The sequence below is a fragment of the Meleagris gallopavo genome, chromosome 7 (genome assembly GCF_905368555.1).
Source record: "Meleagris gallopavo chromosome 7, MGAL_WU_HG_1.1, whole genome shotgun sequence".
NCBI classification, from domain to species: Eukaryota; Metazoa; Chordata; class Aves; order Galliformes; family Phasianidae; genus Meleagris; species Meleagris gallopavo.
This window is the reverse complement of record NC_139410.1, coordinates 29,724,347-29,750,292: the sequence shown is the minus strand read 5'-3', so window position 1 is coordinate 29,750,292 and position 25,946 is coordinate 29,724,347. Positions and strand designations below refer to the sequence as shown.

General features: G+C 38.1%; 1 protein-coding gene across 1 annotated transcript in view; it reads left to right on the top strand.

Moving 5' to 3' along the window:
* Positions 1-37: 37 nt before the first annotated feature.
* The window catches only part of NCKAP5 (NCK associated protein 5), a 338,518-nt gene continuing 312,609 nt past the window's right edge, over positions 38-25,946 (top strand). The window contains exons 1-2 of the mRNA XM_085228902.1: positions 38-263; positions 18,268-18,396. Coding sequence (XP_085085028.1) covers positions 18,328-18,396 — 69 coding nt within the window. The 5' untranslated portion in view covers positions 38-263; positions 18,268-18,327. The remainder of the gene's footprint in view (positions 264-18,267; positions 18,397-25,946) is intronic.

Genomic DNA, 25,946 nt, shown 5'->3' with positions numbered 1-25,946 from the left:
TTTGTCCACAGAGCTTGTATTTACAAGTACTGAGCAACTACATAGCAGCAGAAAGCCCAACTCTCAGCAAACTTCATGTCTGCTGTTGCTGGAGGACTTTAGTAGTGCTCTGGATGGTGTAGAAAGCTAACTCTGTTCTTCAAACCACAGACTTTTAAAGCTTGGTAAATAAACACTGGATAAACTCAAGAGAATTTCTGGACTGCAAAGACTTACGGATCTGAGTTCTCCAGGGCTGGCATGTTTTGACTGAGCTGCTACAAGTAAGACTTTTGCTGTTTCAGTGTTTTTATCATCTCTGTAAAGCTTATTTTTTTCTAGAAGTGTGTCAGCTTTGCTATTTGTAGTTTAATTAAATGAGAAGCAAGTATGTAGTTGTTAGGAGTAATTGCAGCCATGCATCTGAGTGTTTCAGCAATAGAATAAAGGACAAATGGAAACTTGAGTTTTGCTTTTGTTTGCCTGAGATTACACTGAAGTGACTGCTAATATAATTGGTGAAACTTTAAGATCCTTAAAAATGGTGAGAATTGCCATTAATTGAATAAAAAATAGTCTGTTTTTAAAAGATTGTTATCAGTTTGTGGCATTTATTTGAATACTAATAGTTAATATGAATTTTTAATATAATTTCCTTATATGTTTTAATACAGTTTCTTTTAAAATTGTTTTCCTTCTTATGCAGGCAGAGATTTAAAGCAAACCTTGGCTGTTTCTGGTTCTTAAGCCCAATTCAGGTTATAGATAAGTTTGAAAGAAAGACTCATGCACTGCTTTGAAATCTGGTGCCTTTTGGATTAAATGAATTTATAATTATATGAGAAACAGTTTTATTTTTGTTTTGTTTTTGAGTAATTATGTTAGAGTGCTATGTTAGAATCTTTAAACATCAGAGCAGAAACTTCTGTGAGAAAAACTTTATTTCTACACTGCCTGCTGTTTGAAGACAGAATTATGTTTATAGCCACTTAAGTCATTTTCATGACATTTAGGTGCGATTGTCACAGTATTATTCCCATTTTACAGATGTGGAAACTGACCCCTAGAAGTGATTTATTAAAACTTGATATACACTCTTCAAATGCTGGTAACAAACTCCATCTCTCCTGCTTCTCGTATCTGTCCTTCACCAGAAGCCCATTCAAATTATTGCAATTTCAGTTGTACTGGCTCTTCCAGACAGTAACTTGATCACAGTACACTGTATGAGGATTTCTTTTACTTCTTTTTACCTCTGTTTAATGATCTGTATTCGTGGAGACAAAGCACATTTCTGAAGAATGAAATCAGGGCAAGTATATGAGGCTATGTCAGCACAAATCAGTCAAACAGGAACAGGAGGATTTTTTTTATTTTTTTAATTATTATTATTATTATTTTTGCTTCTTCTGCCACTGACTTTATCTGCAAGGCCTCTCAGTTGCAGCGTATTACTTTGTACTAAGTTTTGGGTGGCTACGAATGCTGATGCCTCTCCCAAGTGACCTTGTTTCTGTAGCAGATCAAAACCTGTCTGTCTTTTCTTTTGATGTTTTAATGTGGCTTGGCATGTCAAGATGTTGTGTAACTTAGGACCCGTTGTTCTGTCTTTGGAACTGAAGCATATTCTTCTGGAAGAAAAAATAGCCCTGAATTAACTCTGCGTTTATGCCTTGCCATGCAAATGGTAAAGGCTTTGGGGGTTTTAAATAGGATAAGAGCATAGAGGTTTTTTTCTTTGTGTGCTCACCATCCTCCTTCAGAAATAGTATAAACAAGGTTTATACGTTTTTTAAAAGACCTTTTTGTAGCTCGGGAGCTTCCACTGAAAACAGAAGTGAAAAACAGGTATCATAATGGAGCCTTTTGATGGAGGAAAGCAAAGGCTGAAGGCTCGATGTTCTGATCCCTGTGCTGACTCTGTGGGACAGTCCTTCCTTCCCTCTGTCAGCCTGTGGTCAGTAATGATGATCTGCTGCTGCACACTAATAAGTGTATTTACATTTGCAAAGTTCAGGTATTGTGTTGGCAAATGCCTACAAAACTTTTGAAACAAAGTGAGATTAAAGCAGTAATCAATGTCCTCTTACCTTTCCCACTTAAGTTAATTTTACATGCAAGCCCTAATCATACAAATGTGGATCTTATTCCTGATTTAAGAAAAATTCACGGGCTTTTCTGCTCTAATTCTTGTGTGTAAAATGAGTTGTGTGTAAGTGTTTTGAGGCTTAGATTTAAACAAGTAGAAATCCTGCAGCACTAAATGCAAAGTGGGTGCGTACAGTTCCACTTCAGTCAAGAGCAAACGTCCAGCTAATTACTTTAAGTGCAGGAGTGGACTCTCAAAACTCAATGATCTTGGGGCCATTTGATTTTCATTTTTCTTTTTTACATTTTCTTTCTCACATTTACATTTTCTTTTCTCTATTTCTTTGTATCAAATTAGGCTACAAAGGAAGCTCCGTTTTCAGTAAAGCAATCCCCTGTTTGGATTTTTGCTGGATAAAACCTACAGGCCTGAGCCTAAGGATACCGTTTATGATCTGATAACATTCTGGGATGGCATAAAAGGGGACAATTGCCAGCAGACTGTCAATTCTTCAGGCTTTCTTGCCATTTGAAAAGAAGCAGAATGAGAGCAGAGTCCAGCCTGTCATCCCTTGACAAGCAGGACTGAGGCTGGGATAAAAGCCATGGAACAAAGGTGCCAAAGGGAAGCTGAGCTGAGGAGATCAGCATGGCTCAATGGGGCCAAGCACAAGGAGGTGCTCTGTGGCTCCTGCATATGATCAGCTCCCCACAGCATGGGAGTTGTAATAAGAAAAATCCACACCAAAGTTGTTAATACATCTTTGATATTTTACCATCTAAAATGTGGTTTTATTACTAAAGTAAGATACATGGACCCTGTAAATAGAACACATTAACACTTGTAGGCACTATTCTGTACTATCTAATGACCTCTCATATACCATGCAGGATTGCAATAGGTTCTCTAATGGTTGCATAAATTCATCATGATGCTTTTGGAGATGAAAATTTTGATAACTGTAATCTGAAAAATGCTCCTAACCCTTGTAGGATTCCATTGACTGGCACCAGATGACTCACAGGGATGGGGTCTGTGCTGCAGTAGTGGGCTCTGGGAGCTGGCAGCACTGCTGTCTGTGGCAATGAATGACAAAGACCCTGAAAAACAGCATGGATTATAAAACAGTAGATAAAAACGATATTGCTGAAAAATGGACTATTGATATTGACACAAAGCAAGAACAAAGGCCTTTGTTAAACCAAATGTTTGAAAAGCTCTCCACAAGACAATACTATTTGTTTCCCAGAGCCAAACCAGCCTTGGATGGTGCCCCTACAATAGGTCTGTGCAGAACCAAATGTGTGTCGTAAATTCTATTCTTTGACAGCACTAATTGATTATTATAATTCATCGTTATCTAAATTGTTATATTCAACAATTTACTATATCCTTTTGTTTCTTTGTTCCTCAGACATAATACAAATAGGAAGAGTTAATTACCGCAGTCAGCAAGAGGCGGGTCTCATTGTCTGCCTCACTTTGATTGAAGCTGGTTGATTCACCACTGTGGATTTTCAGTAATGATGGAGGGAGAAAAAGATGCAGGAGTTCTGCTGTAGTGAATTTGCCTTTTGGTAGTAGTTGCCATTTGTATTTTGAATACTCTTCTTTTTGCAGATGGGCTCATGCTTGCTTTGCCTGTACTACGTACTAATTATGCAAACAAAAATCATGTGTGCGATCCAATCCTCTTTGGAGTAGATGGTACTTCTTGAGGAATACAGCACAGCTTGACACACAAGTAAGACGGCATTTGCTTCTAAAATGATTTACTGGACCAGCCTCTTGGCTTTTTCTCCAGTGCTCTGGTGATGGCCAGAGCTGCATCTGCTGGGTAAAAGAAGCAGTACTCTTGGCTGGGGTGCTTGAGAGCAGATTAAACGATGGCTTAATTTCTATGAATTCTTAACACTGCTCTACACGGCTGTTTTCTAAAAGATGGTGTAACTTTGCTGTAAGATGTAGGATCTTTTTAGCCTCTCGGCTCACTGGGTCTGATAAAATGGTTCATAGCGATAAGATTTTGGGGGGTTATTTTGCCAGCAGAGGGCCATATTAAACTGAATAAAAAAACACCCTCTTGGTCTCACATTTTCAGTGAGTATCAACTTAAAGCATATGATTGTTTTCAAGGGCAAAATGAGTAAATAATTGGATTTTTTAGAAGCTACCTAATGATTAATTATTTAAAATAAGAATCACATCATTTTACAGCACAACAGAGTTCTTTGTCAGTCTAATTAGATTGAATTCTGGTGTTTAAAATACATAATATATACCTGTTTATTCTAAATTGTTCAAGGTTGATAGATAAAGCTCTAATAAGTTATTAAGCTGACGTGATAAACAGCAGGAGCATGTGCTTTTGCTATAATGACACAGATGAGAAAAGAATTGTTTTTCAGAGGTACAATCACGTTTGTTTTTGATGTGGCCTCTAAACTAGCAGTTATTATTCAGCCTTGAGTGCTGCAGGAGTTGACCTTTGGCAAAATATTTTGTTATCCTCAATCTTTTATACAGGCCTTTTGTGAACTCTGCGCAGCTCTCATTTTGCTGATTGCATTTAAAGTCATTTATTGCACAGTGTTTGCCCTTCTAGCAGATGTTAAAGGATTCCTTGCCTGCCCCGTTAAAGGCTACTCCTCCGCAGCATCTAATTATAGCCTACACAAAAGATTAACAGATGTTATAATTGTCTTTACTCATTGATTAAATAGTTTCTGCATGACTTGCTCTCCCTTCTCCCTCACTGCTGATTTGTGAGGTCTTCCTGGATAAGTCTCACGCATCTGCAATGTGTTAACCATGACCATCTTCACAGCTTGTGACTTTTTTTCTGGTTCAGTTTGAGGAAGTTATATGTGTTCTTCTGGACAATACAACAATGTATTAAAATGGGTGCGTGAACATTTGCTTTAATTACACATTTCTGTTTTCCTCCTCCTTTTAACCATTCCTTCTGAGACTTATGTGAAAAGCAGACTAGTTTTAATGAATATAAATTGACGGGTAGAGGTTAAGCTACTGAGATTTGTTTAGCAGTATGTTTGTGTCTGAATTTCAGTTGCCACTTGCAGAGGAAGTGAGTGGCTGAGAAAAACAATTTGGGGAGAAAACTCCTAGCAGGAGAAATTTTCTGGAGGACTTTTCAACAGGTATTCAGTAAGACCATTAGAAAACTTTGGTTTCTTTTTCTCACAAAATTAAGTTTACTCAATTCTTGAGCTATCCAATGTCTTCACTGTTCCAACCCTGAGATGAAGGCTTTGCTGTAGTGTAGGTCCATAGAATCATAGAATCACAAGGTTGAAAATGACCTGCAAGATCATCTAGTCCAACCGTCACATAGCTCTTTCCCTGCAGAGTGATGGTGACCAGCATAGCAACTGCTGTTTTATGTTCTTTTAAATCTTCTAACATCTTGAACTAGGTCAGAACAAACAATGTTTCTATTCAGAGAAATTAAACATCTTGTACATTATTGTGCTTACACATCCTTTCCTGTTGGTTGGATTTCGTGTAACATTTTCCTTAGTTCTTACACTGACCCAGATGCGAGCCATTGGCAAATCCACAAAGGTTCCTGTGACAGTCTCTCACCATCCCCCAGCTCTGTGGAACTGCATCTGTCATTTGGCCTCAGCCTGAAGCTCTACCTCACTTAGCTCAGAGTTAAGCAAAGTCAATGGAGGTCACTATGTCATGCTTTCTGACAAAACCTCTGCTTGAAGCTAAAGAAGAGTAACAAGTTAAAGGTTTGAGGTTTGAATTACAGGCTTGGTTATTCAAAAATTATTGCACTGTTCCCTCTGCTTATGTTTCACTTCCTACTAATATATAAAACTGTTGCTTTGATTGCTGGTCAGAGAAACCACCTTGCATTGAGACTGTGCAAATATTCTTCTGCCAAGACCCTCTTTCTATTTTTTTGCCTCAAAGATTATTCCTGCTCTGTGTAGATGTCTGGGCGTTTTGACCAATTAATTAATGATTAATTAATCAATTAATGCAGACTCCTGGATATCTGGTCTATCTTGTGCCATTATGCTTTGTTGATAGTATGGAAATGTAGTCTCTTCATAGTGAATGCTGTTCTTAGCACTGGCTATGAGATCACACGATGTAACCTATAGGACTTTTATCAGTTTTTAAACTTGATCTCATACTTACAATTAATGGGTTTTATTAGGCTGTATAATAATCTTTGCAGTGCAGAAGAGCATTTGTCCAGGGTTTCAAAACTGCTCTAGAAACAGAGGTACTTTGTGTGTCAGATTAACAAAGAACACTTTATCCTTCTTGTTTGTTTTTAAATGACATCTCAGAGCTGAATGATTTGCTCTTATGAGCTGGGGGGAGCAGATTATAGAGTCATTGTAAGAAAATTCCAGAGTGCCAACTGTGCCTGCAAAGTGTGTTTTAATAATATAGACACCTGTCCACTACCAAGCTACAACATTTCATAGAGATCACTGAGCAGCCAGCTGATTAAAGTGACTTTTATGCAGTACCAACCCTGTATGGATTTGAGACATTGATTAGTATGGACTTGAGATGCTGATCCAGAGGTCAAAGTCTAAAGTCCCAGTTAATAATAATCAGCAAAATATGGAGATTGAATAAATCTGGAGCTAGGTACTAGGTGATATTTGCTGTTACATATAAGAAACATTTAGAAAGTAATGACACTGAAAGTTCAGCTAAATCATCAAGGATTTTTAACATCCACTGCTGGTTGGTGCTGCAGGGAAATTTTAAGGTGAAACCTGGCCTAACATTTTAATAAACAGTTCTCTGTCGTGTCACTGGATGTTAACCCTAACATTTGAAACTAAGATCTTCATCTTTATCTTGAAATCACACAAATAAATGAAAGATGGTACCAGATGAACTGAAGAGTAAACAGTAGAACAATCTAAAAAGTCTTGGACTGGCCATTCTCCTTGTCTCCCTGCTTGAAAATCTGTAGACTTCTTTTATATTTAATTATGTGCCTTTACTAAAACTAATAACTTCCTTCCCTTAAGCTCCAATTCTGTCATGATGTTATTGATTGGGAATACATTATGATGTTCATAGGAAATAATTTCTGTCATTTATATTTACCAGTCTTTAATCAAGTGAATTGGTTTTCTTCTTGATTACCACAAAAATCTTCTGTTGCAAGAAAAAGCTTTAAAGAGACGTTGATGAGAATTTACTGACTAGATTATGGCTTTCGATACAAACATGAGAGGGGAGTGGATCATAAGGTGACCAAACATGATGATGCAGATGCAGGCATGTATCAAGAATTCTAGCCAGTGTTTTCCTTGATTTTACTGATAGTCTTGATAGTAAAGCACACGAAGACCCAATCTCACCCTCTGGCCACTATTGTGGAAGAAAGCTTTCATCTTTCATTACTTGTTTCAAATATTCCTCTCTCCCCATGCTCCAGGTTTGCATCCTGCACATTATAAGAAGATTATGAGCTTGAGTCCCTAGATCCATCTTGGTATCTAACTTAACTGGCAGCTGTAGAAGGCAGTCCCTCTGCTCTCATCTGAGACAAGGTGGCTCGCTTATGGATGAAGAGAGGCAGAGGTTAAGTTCTAAATCAAAGGGTCCTCAAGCAAAAAGAGATGAAGGATGTAACCCTTCTACGTAGGTTTAGGGCACAACCTTTGGGCAGCAAATTGGTATCCCATGATACCAACCCAAACCACCACTCAAGAGCTGGATTCCAACTTAAAATGTAAGTCAATGATTAGTGCTTACCTGAAATGAACCAAATGTGCTTTGTTTCCTTATTGCCTAAGCTGTAGGCTGTTTCCCATAGAAAACAGTTAAAAAACCAACAAGCATAACAACGTTAACAAACAACACAAACGTTATACATAGTCTTAAAATGCACTTTGAAATTGGAAGTGCTTCATTTAAAGTATGCAAATATTTTAAGTCCTTCTGCTTTTTCACTAAAAATGCTTTGTTTTTTTCCCAGTCAAAATACAGTGTAAGCAATAATTTTGAATAACTTCTGTTATTCCAAAACTAAGAATGCATAAACTGTAATCTTAAAAGATTTATCTAAACTTGAATGCCATTACTCCCAAGAAGTAACCTGGAGAAAACAATCCTGTTTGAGTGGTTATCGTGAATTCTACAAGAAAAAGTGGAAGACTGATCCCACCAAACTGTTGCTAACACAAACAAAAATATTATTCAGATTTTCATGAATAATGAACTTCTGAAACGTTAATAGTTTGTTGTGGGTTTTGTGTGTGTGTGTGTGTGTCACTTTTGGTAGCTTAATGATTTTTACTTTGCATTTTAAACAGGAGAGCACTTGAGAGAGAAATACTAGAGTGTTTTAATAGTATGCTTCCTCTGTTTCTAATATTTTCTGGATATTGCTGTATCCATAATCCGAATGTGTTGGATTATTATCTGTGATGGCAGACTAAATGTTCTTTCCTATTTCACTTAGTAGAACTGAGTGCAGCTGAGTTAAAGATTGGTAGGATGGCATAAAACATAGGGGAGTTATAAACCTTTTAAGTAGGAAATTCATGAATGTTTTTTAATTTACATTTTTATTAAGTTTCTGGCAATCAGACATCACATTGAGAAAGTGAAGTAAGCACTGCAGGCAACTGACTGCACAGGGGAAGAATGGAGTTGCTTCATTTTTTTTTTTCCCTTTTCCACTCTGATAGTCACAAATGTGGATTAACAACTGCAATGTATAGACTCTGAGAAGGAATGGAAAGAGAATTTTTTTGCCCACCAGGATCTTCAGATGACTCATTCATGGGCAGCACCCTCACTTCCAATAAATCTTATTGTCCTGTATCCTGCCTTATTTTTTTATATGACAAGTGTTCCTCTGATTCTCTGGGAATCAGTCTCTATTGGATTTCACTTTAAGTAATTTCTTCAGATACTCAACATCATTTCCCATTCTTTATTTCTTTTCAGCCTATTGTCAATAACTTAATCAATTCCTCACTATTTCTGGTGTTAGTATATCTCCTTCAAACTTGTGTAGATGGTCATTCCTTCCAATCTTCATCTCCTCTTGGCATTATTTGAAACTACTATGAACAGATTTGTTAATCGTTTTCCCACCAAATCAATACCTTAATCGTCTTCACTGCTGTTATCTGAATTCCATCAAGTTTGTCTATATTCTTTTGGTTCAGAACTAAATTTAGTGTTTGAGATGAGATCTCTCTAAAGTTGCAGAGCAAAAAGTTGAAGAACTGTACAGCATGCCGATACTGCTCAGTACTCTGTCACTGTCTGAGGATATATGGATGAGGACAGAACATCTTTCATTTTGAACATTTTCACAGTAGTTTTCCTGGCCATAAACTGAAAATGAAGCTTAATCAATGTGTATCTGTGCCTTTTAATTTTACAGTCTTGATGTCCTACATGTTCCATTGTGTAAAAAGAATAAAAGGAGCTTGAATTGGCTGGACAAATCTCTGCACATTTTCTTGACGTGTGCTCAGTGATTTATAGGAAAAACATCCAATTGCAAAAACAGTTATTCCCTGCCCCGTGCCCACTGCACTATCGACTCTTTCAGGGGTTCAGGTCAGAGAAGGGGGATAAGCACAAAAAGCCTATGATTTTTAGTGGTCCCTCTGGGATAAAATCAGGACAGATGGGCAGACAGAAGAGATGTGGGCTGTAATGCATCTGTTTCATAGAAAAAAGGGTCTTTAAGCACATTTCAAAAGCTTCTTATTGTAGTTTTCTTGTAGCTGAGATCTTTATGAGTACGTTTGAAACTTGGGTTTTCTTCAGAAATATTTTGATTTACAATAATGAAGGAAAAATGTGAAGGAAACACAAATGGAGTGGTATATATAGGAATCTTGACCATATACTTTAAACTCTTCCTTCTATTTTGTTATCCATTAGAGCAATTCAGATATTGGATTCAACTGCATGTATTTTTCTGAACCTTGCAGCATATCATGTGAACACAAATGAATTCAGTTCTTTACCGTCATTGGCCTCCTAAACGCGATACCACTTCCTCTCCTCTCCTTAAGATTTGCAATTCAACCAAATGGGATTCCCATTTGGCTTTCGGACACCCAGCCAACCATGGCACTTGGGGAATTCAGGGAACAAACATGAGACTGAAATACCTTCTTCGTAACCAGTGATGATGCCCTCGTCCCATGTCACTGATAGTATTAGGCAAAGTGTGACAAGATGTTTTTTGCCAGAAAAATATTTCTGAGGATTTTCTACAAGAGATTCTTCGGTAGCTCAGTCATGTTAGAAACAGAATTTTTTTAAATGTATATTATCACAGAGTAGTGCTCTCTCCTGTTTGTGGCCTGATAAGAGAATAGATAGTTTCCATTCTGCATAAACTCCTAGGACTGCTTGCAAACTCTGCATGATCAGTCCAGGAAAGTTTGACCCTAAAAAGCATAATCCTGTAGCAGAATGCAAATGGCACGCAGTTACCTTTGAGATCCTTCAAAGTTTGGGTGGGGAAAACTTGTATGTTTTTCTATATACATTACACAGAAAGGGGAGAATTTCAAACTTATAAAAGAGTGACTTGTACTGGAGGATGTTGATGCTGATGCTAAATGCCATTGTAGTCCATTACTTTCCTGGTAAACAGATCCGAGAGAGAGGACTTAAAAGCCTGTGCTTGGCAGACTTGTCTTTTACAATGAAAATGTAGAATGTCACTTTCCATTTCTTTTCTTAAAAAAGTAGAAAAATGGTTGTGACTTTATCCTCAGTTGTCTATTTCTGACCATTATATATGATGTACCAGGTTCATAATACTTGCTCTATCAATTCCAAACTTGTTATTGAAAATCTTTTAAACAAATGTTACTCAAATGCTGAGTTTCAGTGTGATTTCCCCACCTTATCCCTGATGTATTCAAGTATCACATGCTAGGACCTTTCCTTAGTCTTCAGCATGAAAATGTTGATAAAATATTTTTCCATGGGAAACATCTAGCTGTGATAATGGCACACTAAGTTAGATGAATTGCTTCCAGCATTTTGTATTTACCAGCCTTAAAGCACAAAATTCTAGAGGCATCTTTATTGGGATGTAGAAGAGACACAGTCTCCGCATAGCTCTTTGGGTGTGTGAATAACAACAGTTCGACAAATCTGGCTGTAGTTCACAAGGGACACAAATCTACATTGAAGCCTACAGAGGTATGTGTCACTATAGCTGTCTGCAGAGCATGCCTTCTGCAGATCAACAGCTCAGCTTACAAAACATTGCTGGAAGAGATTCAATGACTGAAGGAATCCATTATTAAAATGTAACAACTAATATTATATAGTTTATAATAGTATATCATAATAAATGATACATCACAATGAGTGATTAGAAACTCACAAAATAGAAGCTTTAGCTCTAATATTTTCTTCAGTCTAAATATCCTCAGTTTTGGACATCCCTTTCTTGGCTCTAGGTCTTACAACACTCAGAAGGTTTTGAGTTCAGCACAAAAACCGAGGATAGACAATCATTGTTGTCATAATCTATTTTTTATTGATGATAACGCTGTAATAAATCCCATTTTCCCCCATTCTTACCCATTGCTGTCCTGACAACAGATTCATGGTTTCTATCTGCTTATCTTTTGTCATTTTTTTTCTCAATAATTTTATTGCATGATATGAAGAATTCATATGTCCCATAAAAGCAAACAAGGGAGGAGGGTAGTCCTTTGACCTTTCCAACATTCTTTGCTGTAATTTACTGGTGGTTTTTCTCCTCTCTGTATCATGGCCCATGGAACTCTGTGATAAAAATGGACAGCCAGTGCAAACACAAAATGCTGAAAAGGTTAAAGCTTTGATTATGTTAGTCTATAAATGTTCATAGTCTTTTTTGTTGCCAGAAAGAAAATGAGAGCTGAAAATGGCAATGGATGAATCATGCTTATTACAGAACAAGGAAATGATATCAGTTCAACCTGTTCTTTTTAATGCTGAAAGAACGTAATCTTGTGCCCTCTCATTTTATGTCACTGCAACCCACCTTATCCTCTTAAATGAATGCATGTATCCATTTAATTAACCTGGTGAGATTTGAGATATAAATCTTTTAAATGCTTCCTATGCAATTTATCTTAACAGCTGTCAGAGTAATAACATCTTTAATGCTGTATTCTTTATTTTCTGATTTACTGAAATTCCTGGTATTGTTCTGAGTACACTGATAGGTTTGCTAGATTTAAACTGCTAATCTTTACTTGTTTAAATCCTAGAGGCAGTGCTGTAGAAAGCTTTACTGAGCGTTTAATTTTGCAAATAAATGGAAGATTATCTTGCATGAAAAAAGCGTAAATGTATATTGAAGTCTATAGTTCAAACAGGTTCAAAATTAAAATTCATTAGCTAAGATGCTTTGTTTTAAATGCTATATTTCTAGAATATCTTGATCTGAGATTGTTTGTTACTGGCATTAAAAAATTGCTTTAGACTATCCTGCTTGCTTAACCAGCTCCCTGTCAAGAGCTGGAATAAGAGGGATCCATATCCTTTGGCTGTTATCAACCCTCAGTTTCTTCGTAGTCTACCATGCATCGTGTACAAAAATTACATGATTTCTTGTCTCGTTTTGGCCCTTCTCCTACTTGCTTGGTACTGTTTTATCTTGGCATTACGGTTGACTAATGGAAAGTTTTCAACCTTACAGATCGTGACTGGTCTACATGCTGCCTGTATATTTCCAGGGGACTGGGAAAGAGTCTTTTTCTATCTAGATATTTTCAGACTGACCTGACATATTTTAACATAATTTTCGGAAGCTAACCAGGATATCTGAATCTCTGGGCTGAATGGTACAGCAGTGCTGTACTTGCTGCCTTGTAATTCTCGTAGTATTCTACTTATCTAAGCATTTTAGGTACTGGCATTGGAATTTTTTTTAATTTAATTAACTCATTAATGCTGGCACATGGCACATTCTCCTTCCCTCTCTGTAAAAATGCGTCTTGCTTATCTAAATAGCAACCTAATCCGGTGGGTGTGGATGTACAACGCATACATTAGCTCTAACAAACTGCTGACCAGTCTGAGCAAATACCTAAGTGGTTTGAGCATTAGATAGGCAGGCTGCGCACATGGCATTGCTACGAAATTCACTGTGGGCAAAATAAAATAAATTAGCTACATCTCATATTGCATAAATGCAGATGTTGCTGTAGTTTTCTCTTTCCCAAGTGTTGAAGTTTGAAATGTCAGCTCATACGAGAACACCGGAATTATTTTTTCCACTTCATCACTTAAACTCATGGCCAGGCTGAATGCCTTGACGGAGAGAGATAGGGGTGTGGTAATGAAACTATTTTCATGGCTCATTTTTAATCACTAGGCAGAATTTTCTCATCTCGTGCGAAGATGGGGTTTTCTGCTCTTACTCCTCTGGTAATTTTAGCTCTCTGCCATTTAAAAAAGAGCAGGAACTACTCAAAAACCTGATACAAACCTAGCATTTTAGATTGCTCTAAGCCTGAGAAAATAAATGTAATTATTTTATGAGTGAAAAATTTTTGAACTGTTGAGTACACATCAGCTTCATAATCCTGGATTCTTTTTCATTCCAATTCTGAGAAGGCCCTGGCAAGATTTACTGTCCTTACTTCCACTGCTTCTCCTACAAAGTCCCTCAAAAAGCAAGCATACGGCCACCAGTGTTAGCACCAGAGTTGGCAAAAAGAAGCCAACCAGCTGGACAGTGAAAGATACAATTCAACTCATTTAGATTCTCAGGAAGCTGAATCACTCCAGAGACTGGTAATGAGAAACAAAATCTTTCACCTTTAGGTCATCTGTTCATTTTAGCTAGCATTTGCATTGATGAAAATTTCTGCTTTCTCATAGCTGCTTCCCGACCTATGCTAGCAATGTTATTTTCATTTTCCCTTCATTGCTAAGGGATAGTACCTGTTCTGGTTATTCCATTTCAGTTTTAAAGAATGGCTGTTGAACAGGTACAACTGTCCAAGTAGCAAAAAGGCCTTAAAAGTGATCACTGTGTAACTTTGGCCTCATTCTGTTACCTGACAGCTTGATATCCACAAAACAAAGCCTGTCCTCTAGTTAACACGCAGAATGACAAACAGACTGCTGAATATGTGTTAGCATCCTACAGGTGTTTTGCTTTCTTGCAGTGCTAAGGTATGTTTAGCAGAGACTGGGGAGGCTGCATTAGATCTGCACTGGATTTAATGAAAAGATGTTCGTTTCCAGAGCTGTCATTTTTGTCACCTGTCATAACTGCTACATTTATACTAATTTGTGAGACATAAAAATAAATACAGTCCATTTTCAGTTACTGAAAAGATTTACTGTGTGCTGGTTCCCAGCTGGTATATGTTGGCATAGCTCTGTTGAAATGTAGCTGCAGTTTTAAACTGCATGAAAATATCTTGGATGCTTATCTAAGGGAAGTAATGTTACCCGTTTTCATCAGCTAAAGCGATATACATCAATCATACTTTGTTACTGCTAGAAATGAAGAAGGTATTCAAACCCAAGAACTTTCTTGCACAGATTATTGAGAGTGCTTTTCTGCGTTAATCACACTATTGCTCCAGGGCATAGTTTTAGAGCCATCTCCCAAAGTAATGAACATTCCTGTATTGAGTAGCAAAATGACTGCACTTTAAAATATGTAATGAAGCTGATGCCTCTGGCTTGCTGACTATGTGAGCCATGAGAGTATACCATATTGATGCAAGATCCCACTTAGGTATTCTCCTGAGACTTTTTGCCGCATCTACATAAAACTTTCTTCTTTGAGCTCAGTGCAAAACAGAAGGCAGTAGGCAAACATCTGAGACCTGCATTCTCATAGACCGATCCCCATGTACCTCTTCAGGAAACAGGCATAATTGCTGAGTGCCTTCAGTGCCTCCTCCAATGTGATCAGCATGGATAAACTCTGTAGTCCCATAGAGAAGAGTACTACAGTGGGAAAGTTTACTGCAGCACAGCATTGTGCCCTCCAAGGATTTAGCCACACAGGAATGCAGTATCACTGAAGGCCTCATAAATCAGAAGTGAGTTTGCAACCTAGTTCACACTTCAGCCAAGCCAAATGGGGTCATCAGGGTCTGAATGCTGATCACTGGGGTCTCTGCTGTAAAGACATTGTCTGAGAGATATCAACAAGCAAATTGGTCAAGGAAGGCTGATATATTTCTACAGTCTGTTATCTTGGTAACACAAAAATTGTATTTTTGATAGTTGGATAAACTGATTCTAAGTGCTTTTACATTTCAAAACTTTTCCATCTAGATGGCTATTCTCCACTGCTGAGCTTCCTGGGAGATGTATTACCTCCATTTTGAATTATTTTTTATCTCTGGGCTGGTCTCAGAGGAAGACATATTTACCTAGGGGGGTCATTTTTCTCTGTGACAAGAAGTTTGCTGCCCAAAAATGGCCATACTGAGATGGAAACTTGTTCTGTTTTTGTTAAGTACTTCATTCGGATGATTAAGTTTTTAAAAGACTTCCCAAAATCTTTTACTTTGAGGCACCAGCATATGTTGATACAGGCAATGTATTGCATTATCTCATTTGATAATTACCTTTGATTCAGAACTTCAAGTGGGTTCAGTGTTGTTAGCCTTTCAGGAGAGATACTTGACAGCCTGCTCATGATAAAATGCACAGAGGTTTGAGTGTGCAAGGTGGAAGGAGTGCAATCTGCAGTTCTCAGTTGGCTTCACCATTGCCTGAGTAGGTAGGTGTGCTACACCAGGTAGAGCAACGTGAGGAGACAGTAAATTCACAGCTTGAAGTGCCCAAGACAGCATAGCATGTAAACTATAGCAATGATTAGCAATAATCCTTCCTCCTTTTACTTCTGAACAAGGATTTGGGGGTGATTTTGCCAAATACCTGCAAACAGGCACTTCAGGGACTTGCGTCAAATCCTTGCCCGTCTGCTGAGATAATTGGCTCTGACTGTAGCTGTCACTGGCTCACTCTCAGTGATGCTCTGCTCACTGATCAACAGACTCTCTCAGTGAAGGTCATGCTCTCCAGGCATGATGAATGCAGAGAAAAATGATACAGAGATTATGTTAAGCTCTTTCTTTTGCTAATTTCTGGCATAATTGCCTGAACAGCATAAGACTTTGCTTCTGTGTTTGTTAAAATGTATTGAAGTATTTCTTCTGAGATGTGTTAGCTAATCAGGAAGGAATGGTAATTGTGTGACAGCATGCTATTGTTCTTCCTTATTAGCTGAATTAAACAGCATATGTAGCTTGAGGGGCAGTACTGCAGAAGGGAAGCAGGGATTTACAGGTAAAGCTGGAAAAAAAACATGCAAGGAAAGAATGCTCACAGTGAAATAACAAATTTTCCTTCTATAATGTAGATAAATTCTCATAGCATGTGTTGCTTCAATGAGTGTGTATAGAGGCTAATTTTTATCCATTTTAGAGAAAAATGGGTGAATTCTGTCCTTGAATAAATGTAAACAAGAAATAAGAAGTGTAAGATTAGAGACCAGGTGCTATTTCTTAGAACAATGAATTTAGGACTGGATTGTTTGCTAGCTGGACCAGTTATGATTTCCTTTGGGAACTGTTTTTATGAGAACAGTCCTGGTTGTGATGTCCACATTGTGCCTGATTGTTCGACTTGCATGCCTCTGAGAGTCCTCTGGATTCCATCTGGCTTCTGAGACATACCTGGGTATCATGATCTCCTTGCAGGCAGCCAGCACTTTGCCAGTGTACCAATCCCACACCCTCATGACAGAGCATTCGGGGCAGTTTTGGGTGGATTTTTCTGCATGGTGTTACCACAGTGGCAGATGGGCTCACTCACAGGTATGCGTGAGAAGTCAAGGCTACACACAGCCATGTAACACGTCTGGAGGGTAAATACAAGGCTTCTCTTGGAAGTGCCAGCTGTGTTACCCTGCAGCCAAACTCAGCCTAGTGCAGTCACCTGGCTGCTTGTAACTGAAGATGCTATTCACACTGAGTAAAAGGGATAAGAAATAGATGGATTTGTATTTTTTGTCTTATTTTTTCAGCCAAACACAATGAATTACTCTAGGGCTCACATTAAATAGTGTTGTATGAATATTGCAATCTAGCTAGGATTATATTTTTAAATGGGCTTTCATGTCAAGTCTTGACTCAAAGAAGTGGACAAAATCTTGTGGTGCAAACTCTTGGTATCTAGGGAGATATCCCAAGATAAGAGATGTAGGATGTTCTCTGATACAGGAAACACAGTCACTATGAAAAATGAGAGAAAATTGCTGAATTTGGTTCTGCATTCATGGATCTATCTGCCTGGTTTAATGTAAGCTAGATTCTTAGTTCTGTTACTTCGCTATTGTTTTCTTTAAATCCTGAATAGCTTCATTACCTTTGCCCACATTTCTGAATCACACACAATGTAACATTAAAATAGAAGCTAAAACTTTCAAGTATGTAAATCACCAGAAACACTTAAGAGAGAGTTGGTAGCACTTGTAAGGTGTGCCTTGATTTTAGCAGAAATCATCAGGCAGGAATAAACAAGTCCAAAAATCAGTAAGACTGTTTCTCTTCGTGCTTTACTGGGTGAAGTTCCCTGGCCATTCTGCACAGGCAGGGGTACTATCTGATTAGCACAACTGAATCCTTGACCTTAAAAATGCAAGAAAAGTGCTGAGGGCATTAGTCTCTCATTAAGGATAATGGGAGTTGAAAACTTTTAGAACTTCTCAGGATTAGGTCCAAAATTTGTACATCACAGTAGCAGCACAGATGTGCCAACAGGCAGGGCTTACTGAGGAGTGCAATTAATGTGAAATGAACTGTTTCCATCCCGCCCCCTTCTCTCCAGTCCCAGGTACGTCTCTGCTTCCGTGACTCCATTTCCCATCCCAGTTAAAGACACTATTAGAACATGTGGCATATTGATAAAGAAAGTAGTAGCAAGTTTTCTTTTTTCCTTTTTTAATTTGTCTTTGAGGAGTGACCCAAACACATTGGTGGTATTTCTTTCTGGAGAGCTTAGCTTTTCTGGCACAGTAAATTTGTTCCTGGAACAGAGCCTACTATGGACACAAATTCATTAGCTGCTGGGTTATTACAAAGTTAATGATGAAAGACAGAAATATAAAGTAGGATATTGAAATGTGCATTTAATTATTATTTTTTTTTAATTTTTTTTTGCAGTGATACTGGAAACAGTCTGACACTTCTAGTAGATCAAAAGGAAAACAAATAACCTCAGCTATGGAGAAAAAAAGACTACTACTGAAAAGGGAAATTGGGAAAAGACTTTCTCTGGACAGCAGCCTTGTGGTAAGAATTAATATTTACTGAATTTGCTTAATATCTCTTCTGTCATAAACATATAATTGTTAAGAAAGAATACTCATAATCACGTACATTTTAAAGGTGTTTATCTGTTCATCAGATTTTCACAACCTTTTCTGATTTTTAAGATTCTCCAGAGCAAAAAAACTGGAGAAATTTTACAGAATCTTAAATAGAAACATCGTGTCATCATGTGGAAGTCTGTCCCTGAATTCAGAGGATTTACACAAGCAAAGAATCCAGAGAAATATACCAAACTTATAACTAAAATTTTACCTCAGCCTTTACAGGGTCACTCTGCATTGCATTATACAATATGAGAGCTGAAGCTAGCTGTGGTCTTCTAATCAGAAATGTTTTACTACTGAGGATACTAGGAAAAATTTGCTCACCATAGTGAATGTAAAAAATACTCTAATATCTCCTGAAAAAAATATGAAGGCCACATGCTGTGAAGTAATTGTTTTTGCTGTATATGGGATCTGACTTATTGAGATTGCATTCTATACTTACATTTAGGTAATATTTTCAAGTGATAACTGAAATTAACAAGTTTTTATAGCTGTCCTGTGGATCTATGACTGGAAAAGGCTCACAGATGTTAAAGAGTTGTGTGAGAACATAACCGTCCCAGTGTCAAATACTCAGCGTGCTCTTGTAACTATCAGTGGAACAAATACTGTCATAAGCAAAGCTGAGTGCACCCATGCCTTCTCTTTGGCTTCAGTACAGGTTGTCTTCTGAGGAAGAAATTTGCCCCTGGCTTTTGGTAATAGAGTTGCCTTTTTTTTTGAGTATTCACATTACTGAATGGATGCTCAGCAGTGCCGGCAGAAGGTGGGTTTGGCACTGGTAGCAGCAGGAGCCACAGACAGTTTCTAGGGGTTACAGTTTGTCTCCTCATACCAAGGCCACAAAATTTAAAGCTTTGCTCAATGAACTGCACTTCTTCAGTCAAAAATAATGAGCCAAATTATTCATGAAACAATGCTTGATTAAATGAAGAAAATAATTGGTAATAGAGAATAATCAAGAACTCTTTTCCCAGACTGTACCAGCTGTCATTTGAAGTCCTTGTTTCTGATTAAATTTTGAGCATTAAGTTCTACACCTCTCAGAATATTGCTTAAACATGGGTAGTGACAGTCATCCCTGCCTGCAACACAGGGCAGCATGGCCTTGACAAAGCTGTGCTAAGTCCAAGGCCCCTCTCCTGCATCACTTGCACTTTGCCTTGCTTTGGCATTTGCTCCCTGAGAATGGTAACAAAGACATCCAATAAAATGATAGGATCTCTTCTGTCCCATCTTTTGCTTTGACTTCTGTATCCCTGCTCTTTTTCTGCTGTGTATCATGGGCAGCAGAGCAGTCCTTCCCTTCTGCAGGTTGTGAAGTCTTTTCTTCTCTTCCTCAGATCTAGTCTCCTGAGGTGTAGTTCTCACCCAGTGGCATTTGGTCAAGTAAATAAACACACAGAGAGTGCTTCAAGAGTGGTTTGTCCTTTTCCTCCGCTTTGAAATGGAGCAGTTTCCTATAATGATGAGCTACATCCTGTGATTTTGCAAAAAAACTAGTGAGAGAATAAAAAAAGCAGCGAGAAGCAGTGAGTTCTCCCTAACATGCAGAGATAACTGAAGAACCTAATGACAGTCTGTCTAAGCTCCTTTCTGCTCAAGCCTTGTGATTGAGGGTCGTGATGGAGGGTGGGAGCCTTCTTCAGACTGTTCAGCCTGCAATGAAATCTGTGCTCTCAGCTTGTCCACACTCAGCTATGGGAAGCACTTCAAGCTTCCAGCACTATTAAAATTATTTTGATTTTCTTCTAGCTTGTGGGCAGAGAAGGTAGACTTACAAAAAACTCACAATTCTATCAAATACACTCTGAGTCAAGTAAAATTTATCAGGCATTGTATGCTCAGAAGTATGTTTATTCCCAAGGCCGTCCTCTGTTATGAGTTCGAGGCTTATTAGCCCTGTGAAACAGGCTCTGACATAAATCCTGCAGTTAAAATGTACTGTTGTGGTCCAAATACAGGGCATGAACTATCAATATTTACATGGACAAAAGAAAAACACTTATGGAAACTCAGTACTGCAAGCTAACAGAAATGTTACCAACTGTGAATTTTGGACAAAGATGATGCTTAGTATAGCAAATCAGTACTGTTTTTACTGGTGTAATGGACTAGATCTAGCCTATACTTTATGCATTAAGATAGAAAATTTCCTTTCCCTCGGGTGACAGCATAGTTTCTTCTGTGGATGGGAACATGAAACTAGGTAATTCTGGCTTCCAAACCCTTTTATTGCTAATTTGGTCTCAACTTTCAGACGAGTTAGTGCACCATGCATAATTCTTACATGTTCCTGTCAGTTTTGACAGTGTCACAAGGAATACTGCTGTGTAGCTCTTCAGGTAAAAAAGTGCTTTGGATAATAATGTATTATCTGCATGTTGAAATGCTCCTTGTAGAGGAGAAACCAAAACTGTGGAACTAAAAGAAGGCAGTGCTTTCTCCCTGCTCTACAGCCGGTGGTAAGCAGGGCAGGAGGCTGCATACAGATAAAAACTAGCCTTCAGGCATTGGCTGGTGGTCAGTGCATTTATGCCAGTAATTGCCAGCTGAAGATGCCTGTGGTTAGCTTGTGATGCTGCTCAGGTAATGAAGGGAACGTGTGAAGGAAAGATGAAGGGAGTAATATTTTGCAATGTGTTTTGAACATATAAAACTATCATACCATCAGGATGACACACTTCTGTTTTTACAATGGCTTCTTCCACCTATGACAGCTAGAGGCTATGCTTAGCTGTATAGTGCATATTTGCATTTTCAGTACTTGTGTAATACAGGTCAGTAAAAATTGTGTATTGAATAGAATATGTGTAACTAGGCTAGAGAGTGTCATCTGTAAATTTAAATAGAAACATGTGAGCAGTGTTCACTGTTAACTGCCAGCTATTATTTCTTAACCAAGCAGGAGGGACATTTCAGGGAGTGCCTTCAGCAGCCTGTTAGTAAATCACACATGTCCTGTGACTCCATTAAATTCAAGTTGGCAAAATGAAACAATTTGTGTTCTTCTTATTTTCCCTAACTTCTTTATTGTTACTTTCATATCACATGTCCCTCTTCATCACCTTTGTATCCACTGTGTTGCCACATTCCATCCAAGCCCACTCAAGTTTTTACATCTCTTTCTTCTCATGCCTCTCCCCAAAGGTATTTTGTTTAACCTCTCAAGCATTCAGGGCTGGACACTTTTCTTGGAAAATCTGTCTCTGATTGCTTGAGAACAACAGCTTGTCCTTGTTTGGTGAAGTCTTCCAGCATAATTTTATCTTTGAAAGAATTCTGATTTCTATGTGTTTAAAGGAAACATATTTCTGCTTTTGTTCTCTGGACTATGAGTTACAAATAGGCGTTTCTGATAACATTCCTCACCCTGCTTGGCAGGGTGTAGTCTTCTTCTGGAATCCTTTTTCCATTATTTAATCTACAAATATTATATAGAGATATTTAAAACCAAAAAAGTTCCCTTATCTATTGGATTCTGAATGTATAGACTATGAACATTTGAATGAAGGAGGAGAAGAGGAAAGGAATATTTCTAAAAAATAGACTTGCTTCAACCTGATTAAAATATATATCTGGGCCTTCAAAATATGAATATGAATTTCATCAGGGTGTTCTTTGTATTCAGGTCTATCCCATCAAATGGTCAGATTCAGGCTTCAAATGATGTAGATCCATTTCAGAGACAAGTGAGAATTTTCATAGACATTAAAATGCTTCTCCTTATTACACAGGCACAGTAATGACTTTCTGATCACCTCATATAAAGGAGAAGAGTTCAGAGTTGTTTCATGTACTACTCTACCCCTTTCCAGTTGGTGTCTTGGGGAAAAAAGCTTTAAAGTGAGGGTAAACACACTTTTAAAATAATAAAAATTGTAAGTGCACATATATAGTTATAGAATAAGTTTCTTAGGGCATATTCTTCCAATGAGTAATGGATATTTTTCTTTGCAGTTATTGATGAAGTGCTTCTGATTAGAATTCAAATAAATTGCAAAAATCATAAGGTTGTTAGAATATATTTATTTGCAATACTTTGCTTAGCTCTCACCTACTTCAGATTGGATTGACTTCTTCTTAGAATGGAATATATGATTAGTAAACAGAAACAGATCTTCTGAAAAACATTCTACCGTATCATGCATCTTAAATCCTTATTTAATTTTAGTAAAATAATTTTAATAAAAATGCAGCACACATTTCCTTAATACTGATATAATGGAGATATTTTTGATGTGACAAAGTTTCTTTGGTAATATTTCCAATTTATTATTCAGAACATAGGGGAAGCAGCTTAAACAAGGGATGCTATTAAAAAATACCAATGAAAAGGTTGATTGTATATCAGATTCTCCTTCCAGACATTCTTCAACAAAAAGAAAAATGAAAAAAATTGCAACCAGCACACAGACCCAAAGCCAAGCTTGCAAATAACTTGTGTGGGAGGGACAGAGAGTTAGAATGTATCACTGCCACCAAGGCCACAGGTCTGCTCTGTTCACTGGGGTGCTCTTTGAATATAATTAAAGCCCTATCTTTTGCCTGATCCAAACTGCCCGGTTGTCTCCAAGACCCTTTTGATCAGGAGGAACAAGTCAATGTTTCAAGCTGTGCTCTTTATTTGTGTGGATAATTCCCAGCCTGACTACACGCGTGGTGGCATTTAGCTGGGGAGATTTGGGAACAGAATATCTTTTTGAAGCAGGCAGCATTTATCAAAGCAAAAGTTTTTGTTTTATTTAAAATGAGGCTTTTACTTCTGAAAGCAAGCTGCAGTAAAGTGCTTCTCCAGCAGCTCATGAACTGTGCCCTGCTTCTTTCATTCTGGTCACACGCTCCTGTGGGTCTCTGTAGCATTAGCTTTAATGACACCACTTTGTGGTAATAAGGGCAGCAGCGTACTGTAATGAATCGTACATGGGCAAGGCAGTGCTACCTACATGTGCCCTACCCGCAGATGTGTTCACGACGTGTGCATGAACGCTTGGTTGAATCGAAGCCCTTTGTTGAGAAGTGTGCATGTGCTATCTGTGAGTGATGGCTGGGGCTGGGAGCTGGCCATTTGGGAGAGAAGTCCAAAATCTGTCATCTCCAACAAACTTCTAACTTAGTTTTCACCTCAATAAGCCGGAGATTATAATAATTTCTTACCTCGTAAGTATTCTGTGAACGGTCTGTTATTAGCATGTGTTAGTAGCTTGCTTTGATTGCTTCATATGAATGGTGCCACAGAGAAAGCAATGTTATGGCAAAGCTGTGAGGAATGCTGTGCCAGCAGTGTGTGTGGGTTCTCTTTGTATGTGGGAATTAAATTCCACATATCAGGGAACAGCCCTGACTTTTTGCTAGCTTACTGTGACAATTGCAATGTGTCTGGCATCACAGTAAAGTATAACATACCCCAGCATTTTGAAATGAAAGATGTCACTGCAAATATTGACTAGTCAAATGCTGGCTAGTATTTTGACATTTGCACCGTGATTGCATTTTTTTTCCCACCTAAAACCGCTGCCAGTTTTGCATGAATATGCAAATGTTTTCAGTCTGCTGAAAACTTGAATTTTTTTTGTGTGTATGTAAATTTTTAATTTAAAATTTCATTTGGTTCTGCTTGCATACAGCTTATACAAGGGCACAAGCAGGCAATGTGAAAGCATGGTGCAACACTGGAAAAGATGCAGAATGGGAGCCTCAAACTCACCATTTTCACTATGAGTTGCAGAGACGAGCTAAAACATCCATAGCACCCAGTGCATACAGCAGAGCATATGTTAGGGAGAACAGTTTAATGAAGTCATTAGAAATGTTTTGAGATAGAAGGCAGAGTGTGGAAAAGAACAGCAATGAGGTGCATGAAGTGGTGCTAACTTAATAGATTAATATTTGCAAGTTTGTAAGGAAAACCTTAAAATGTAGAATACAAAGATACAAAGATTCCATAAACCAAATTAGTAAGGCAACATTAGAAAAATCTAATGCACATTAGTGTTGCCTGCAGTGTTCTGTAAATCTGACAGCGAGGATATCACTCGACAAGACTGGGCAAATGCAGCCTTAAAGGCATAAACCAAAGTGCTATCAGCTCTCTATATAAAAGAACCATGAAATTTGCTTGTAACATCATACAAAAAGAAAATCCCAGTGTCCACAGAGTGTGCAAAGACAGAAGAAGAAAGAGCAGATTGTTGTGTTTGAAGGCACTGGATGTGCAGTAGTTTTTTCAAAAACAGCTGTCTGTAAATATATTGATGATATTGTATATTTGTCTGCATTTACATTTTTAATAAAGAGTAAATCAGAAAACGAGCTGTGGAACATCAGGGACTACTCTGGTGACAGTGATAGAACCCAAAGGAATGGTATGAATTCGTGGCTCTAGGATTTGTGGTGTGATTTTTGGGTGGTCCTATGTGGAGCCAAGAATTGGACTTGATCCTTATGGGCTCCTTCCACCTCAGGATTCTATGATTCTATGACTAGAAAATACACACAAAAAAATAACCATCTGAATGTGTCAGTTCACAGCAGCAGCTGGAGAAAGGAGAAAGTAGTGGTGGGGCAGGAATGCTGATACTTCACTGACATCAGACGTCACTGGTGCTGATGTGGGAGAAAGTGTGTCTGCATGAGTTGAAAGACATCATTTATGAGCAAGCAGTACCTCCAAGGTGGTAGAAGAACTATCTATGTTAGCTTGGATAAAGACAGCATAAACTTCCCAGTTTCACCAAGCAAGGTGGAATATGTAGCTCAAAAAATATGGAGGCTACAAGTTTGTAAGGACTCAGTGCAGTTAGGAAAATTCCTGAGGAGAGGAAAGTCAGGCCTAATGTGAAGAAATGACTCCATTATCTACCAGCTTCTTAGAAAGTACTGAAATCTACGCTTGGAGTGATACAGGTACTGTCGGAACTATCCTATTACTTCAATTGAACCTCACTGATACCAACAGAACCCAGTGAGCCTTTTCAGGAGCTAGAAATGGTAGATAAACAGTGGACACTACTTGCATAGCAAGCTAGAGAAGATGCTGCTTGAAGAGAGAATGAAAGTGAAAACCTCATATATTGCACAGAAACCAAGAAAAAATTGCATGAAGCTTGTTGTTCCTGAGCAACAGGTGGAACAATATTCCCGCTGGAAGATGCCTCAGTGGTTTATTGATCAAAAAAACTGACACCAACACAGACAGAAATGCACTCACAGAAAGGAATTATTTACCATTTATTGCTGCACATCAGAAGTTACATCAGTACATATATATGGCAACACAGTGACAGCTGAAACAGAACATAAATCCCCAGAGAGCATGCTTTGACAAACTGTGGGCTGTTGCTTTCTTATGTCTTTAGCACATAAACTTCAAGCAACAAACATGAGGCTTGAAGGTTAGAATGAAGGCTTGAAGAAAAAATTCTGTAGCTGCTCTGCCCTTGTTCCTTGTCAAAGAACTTGATG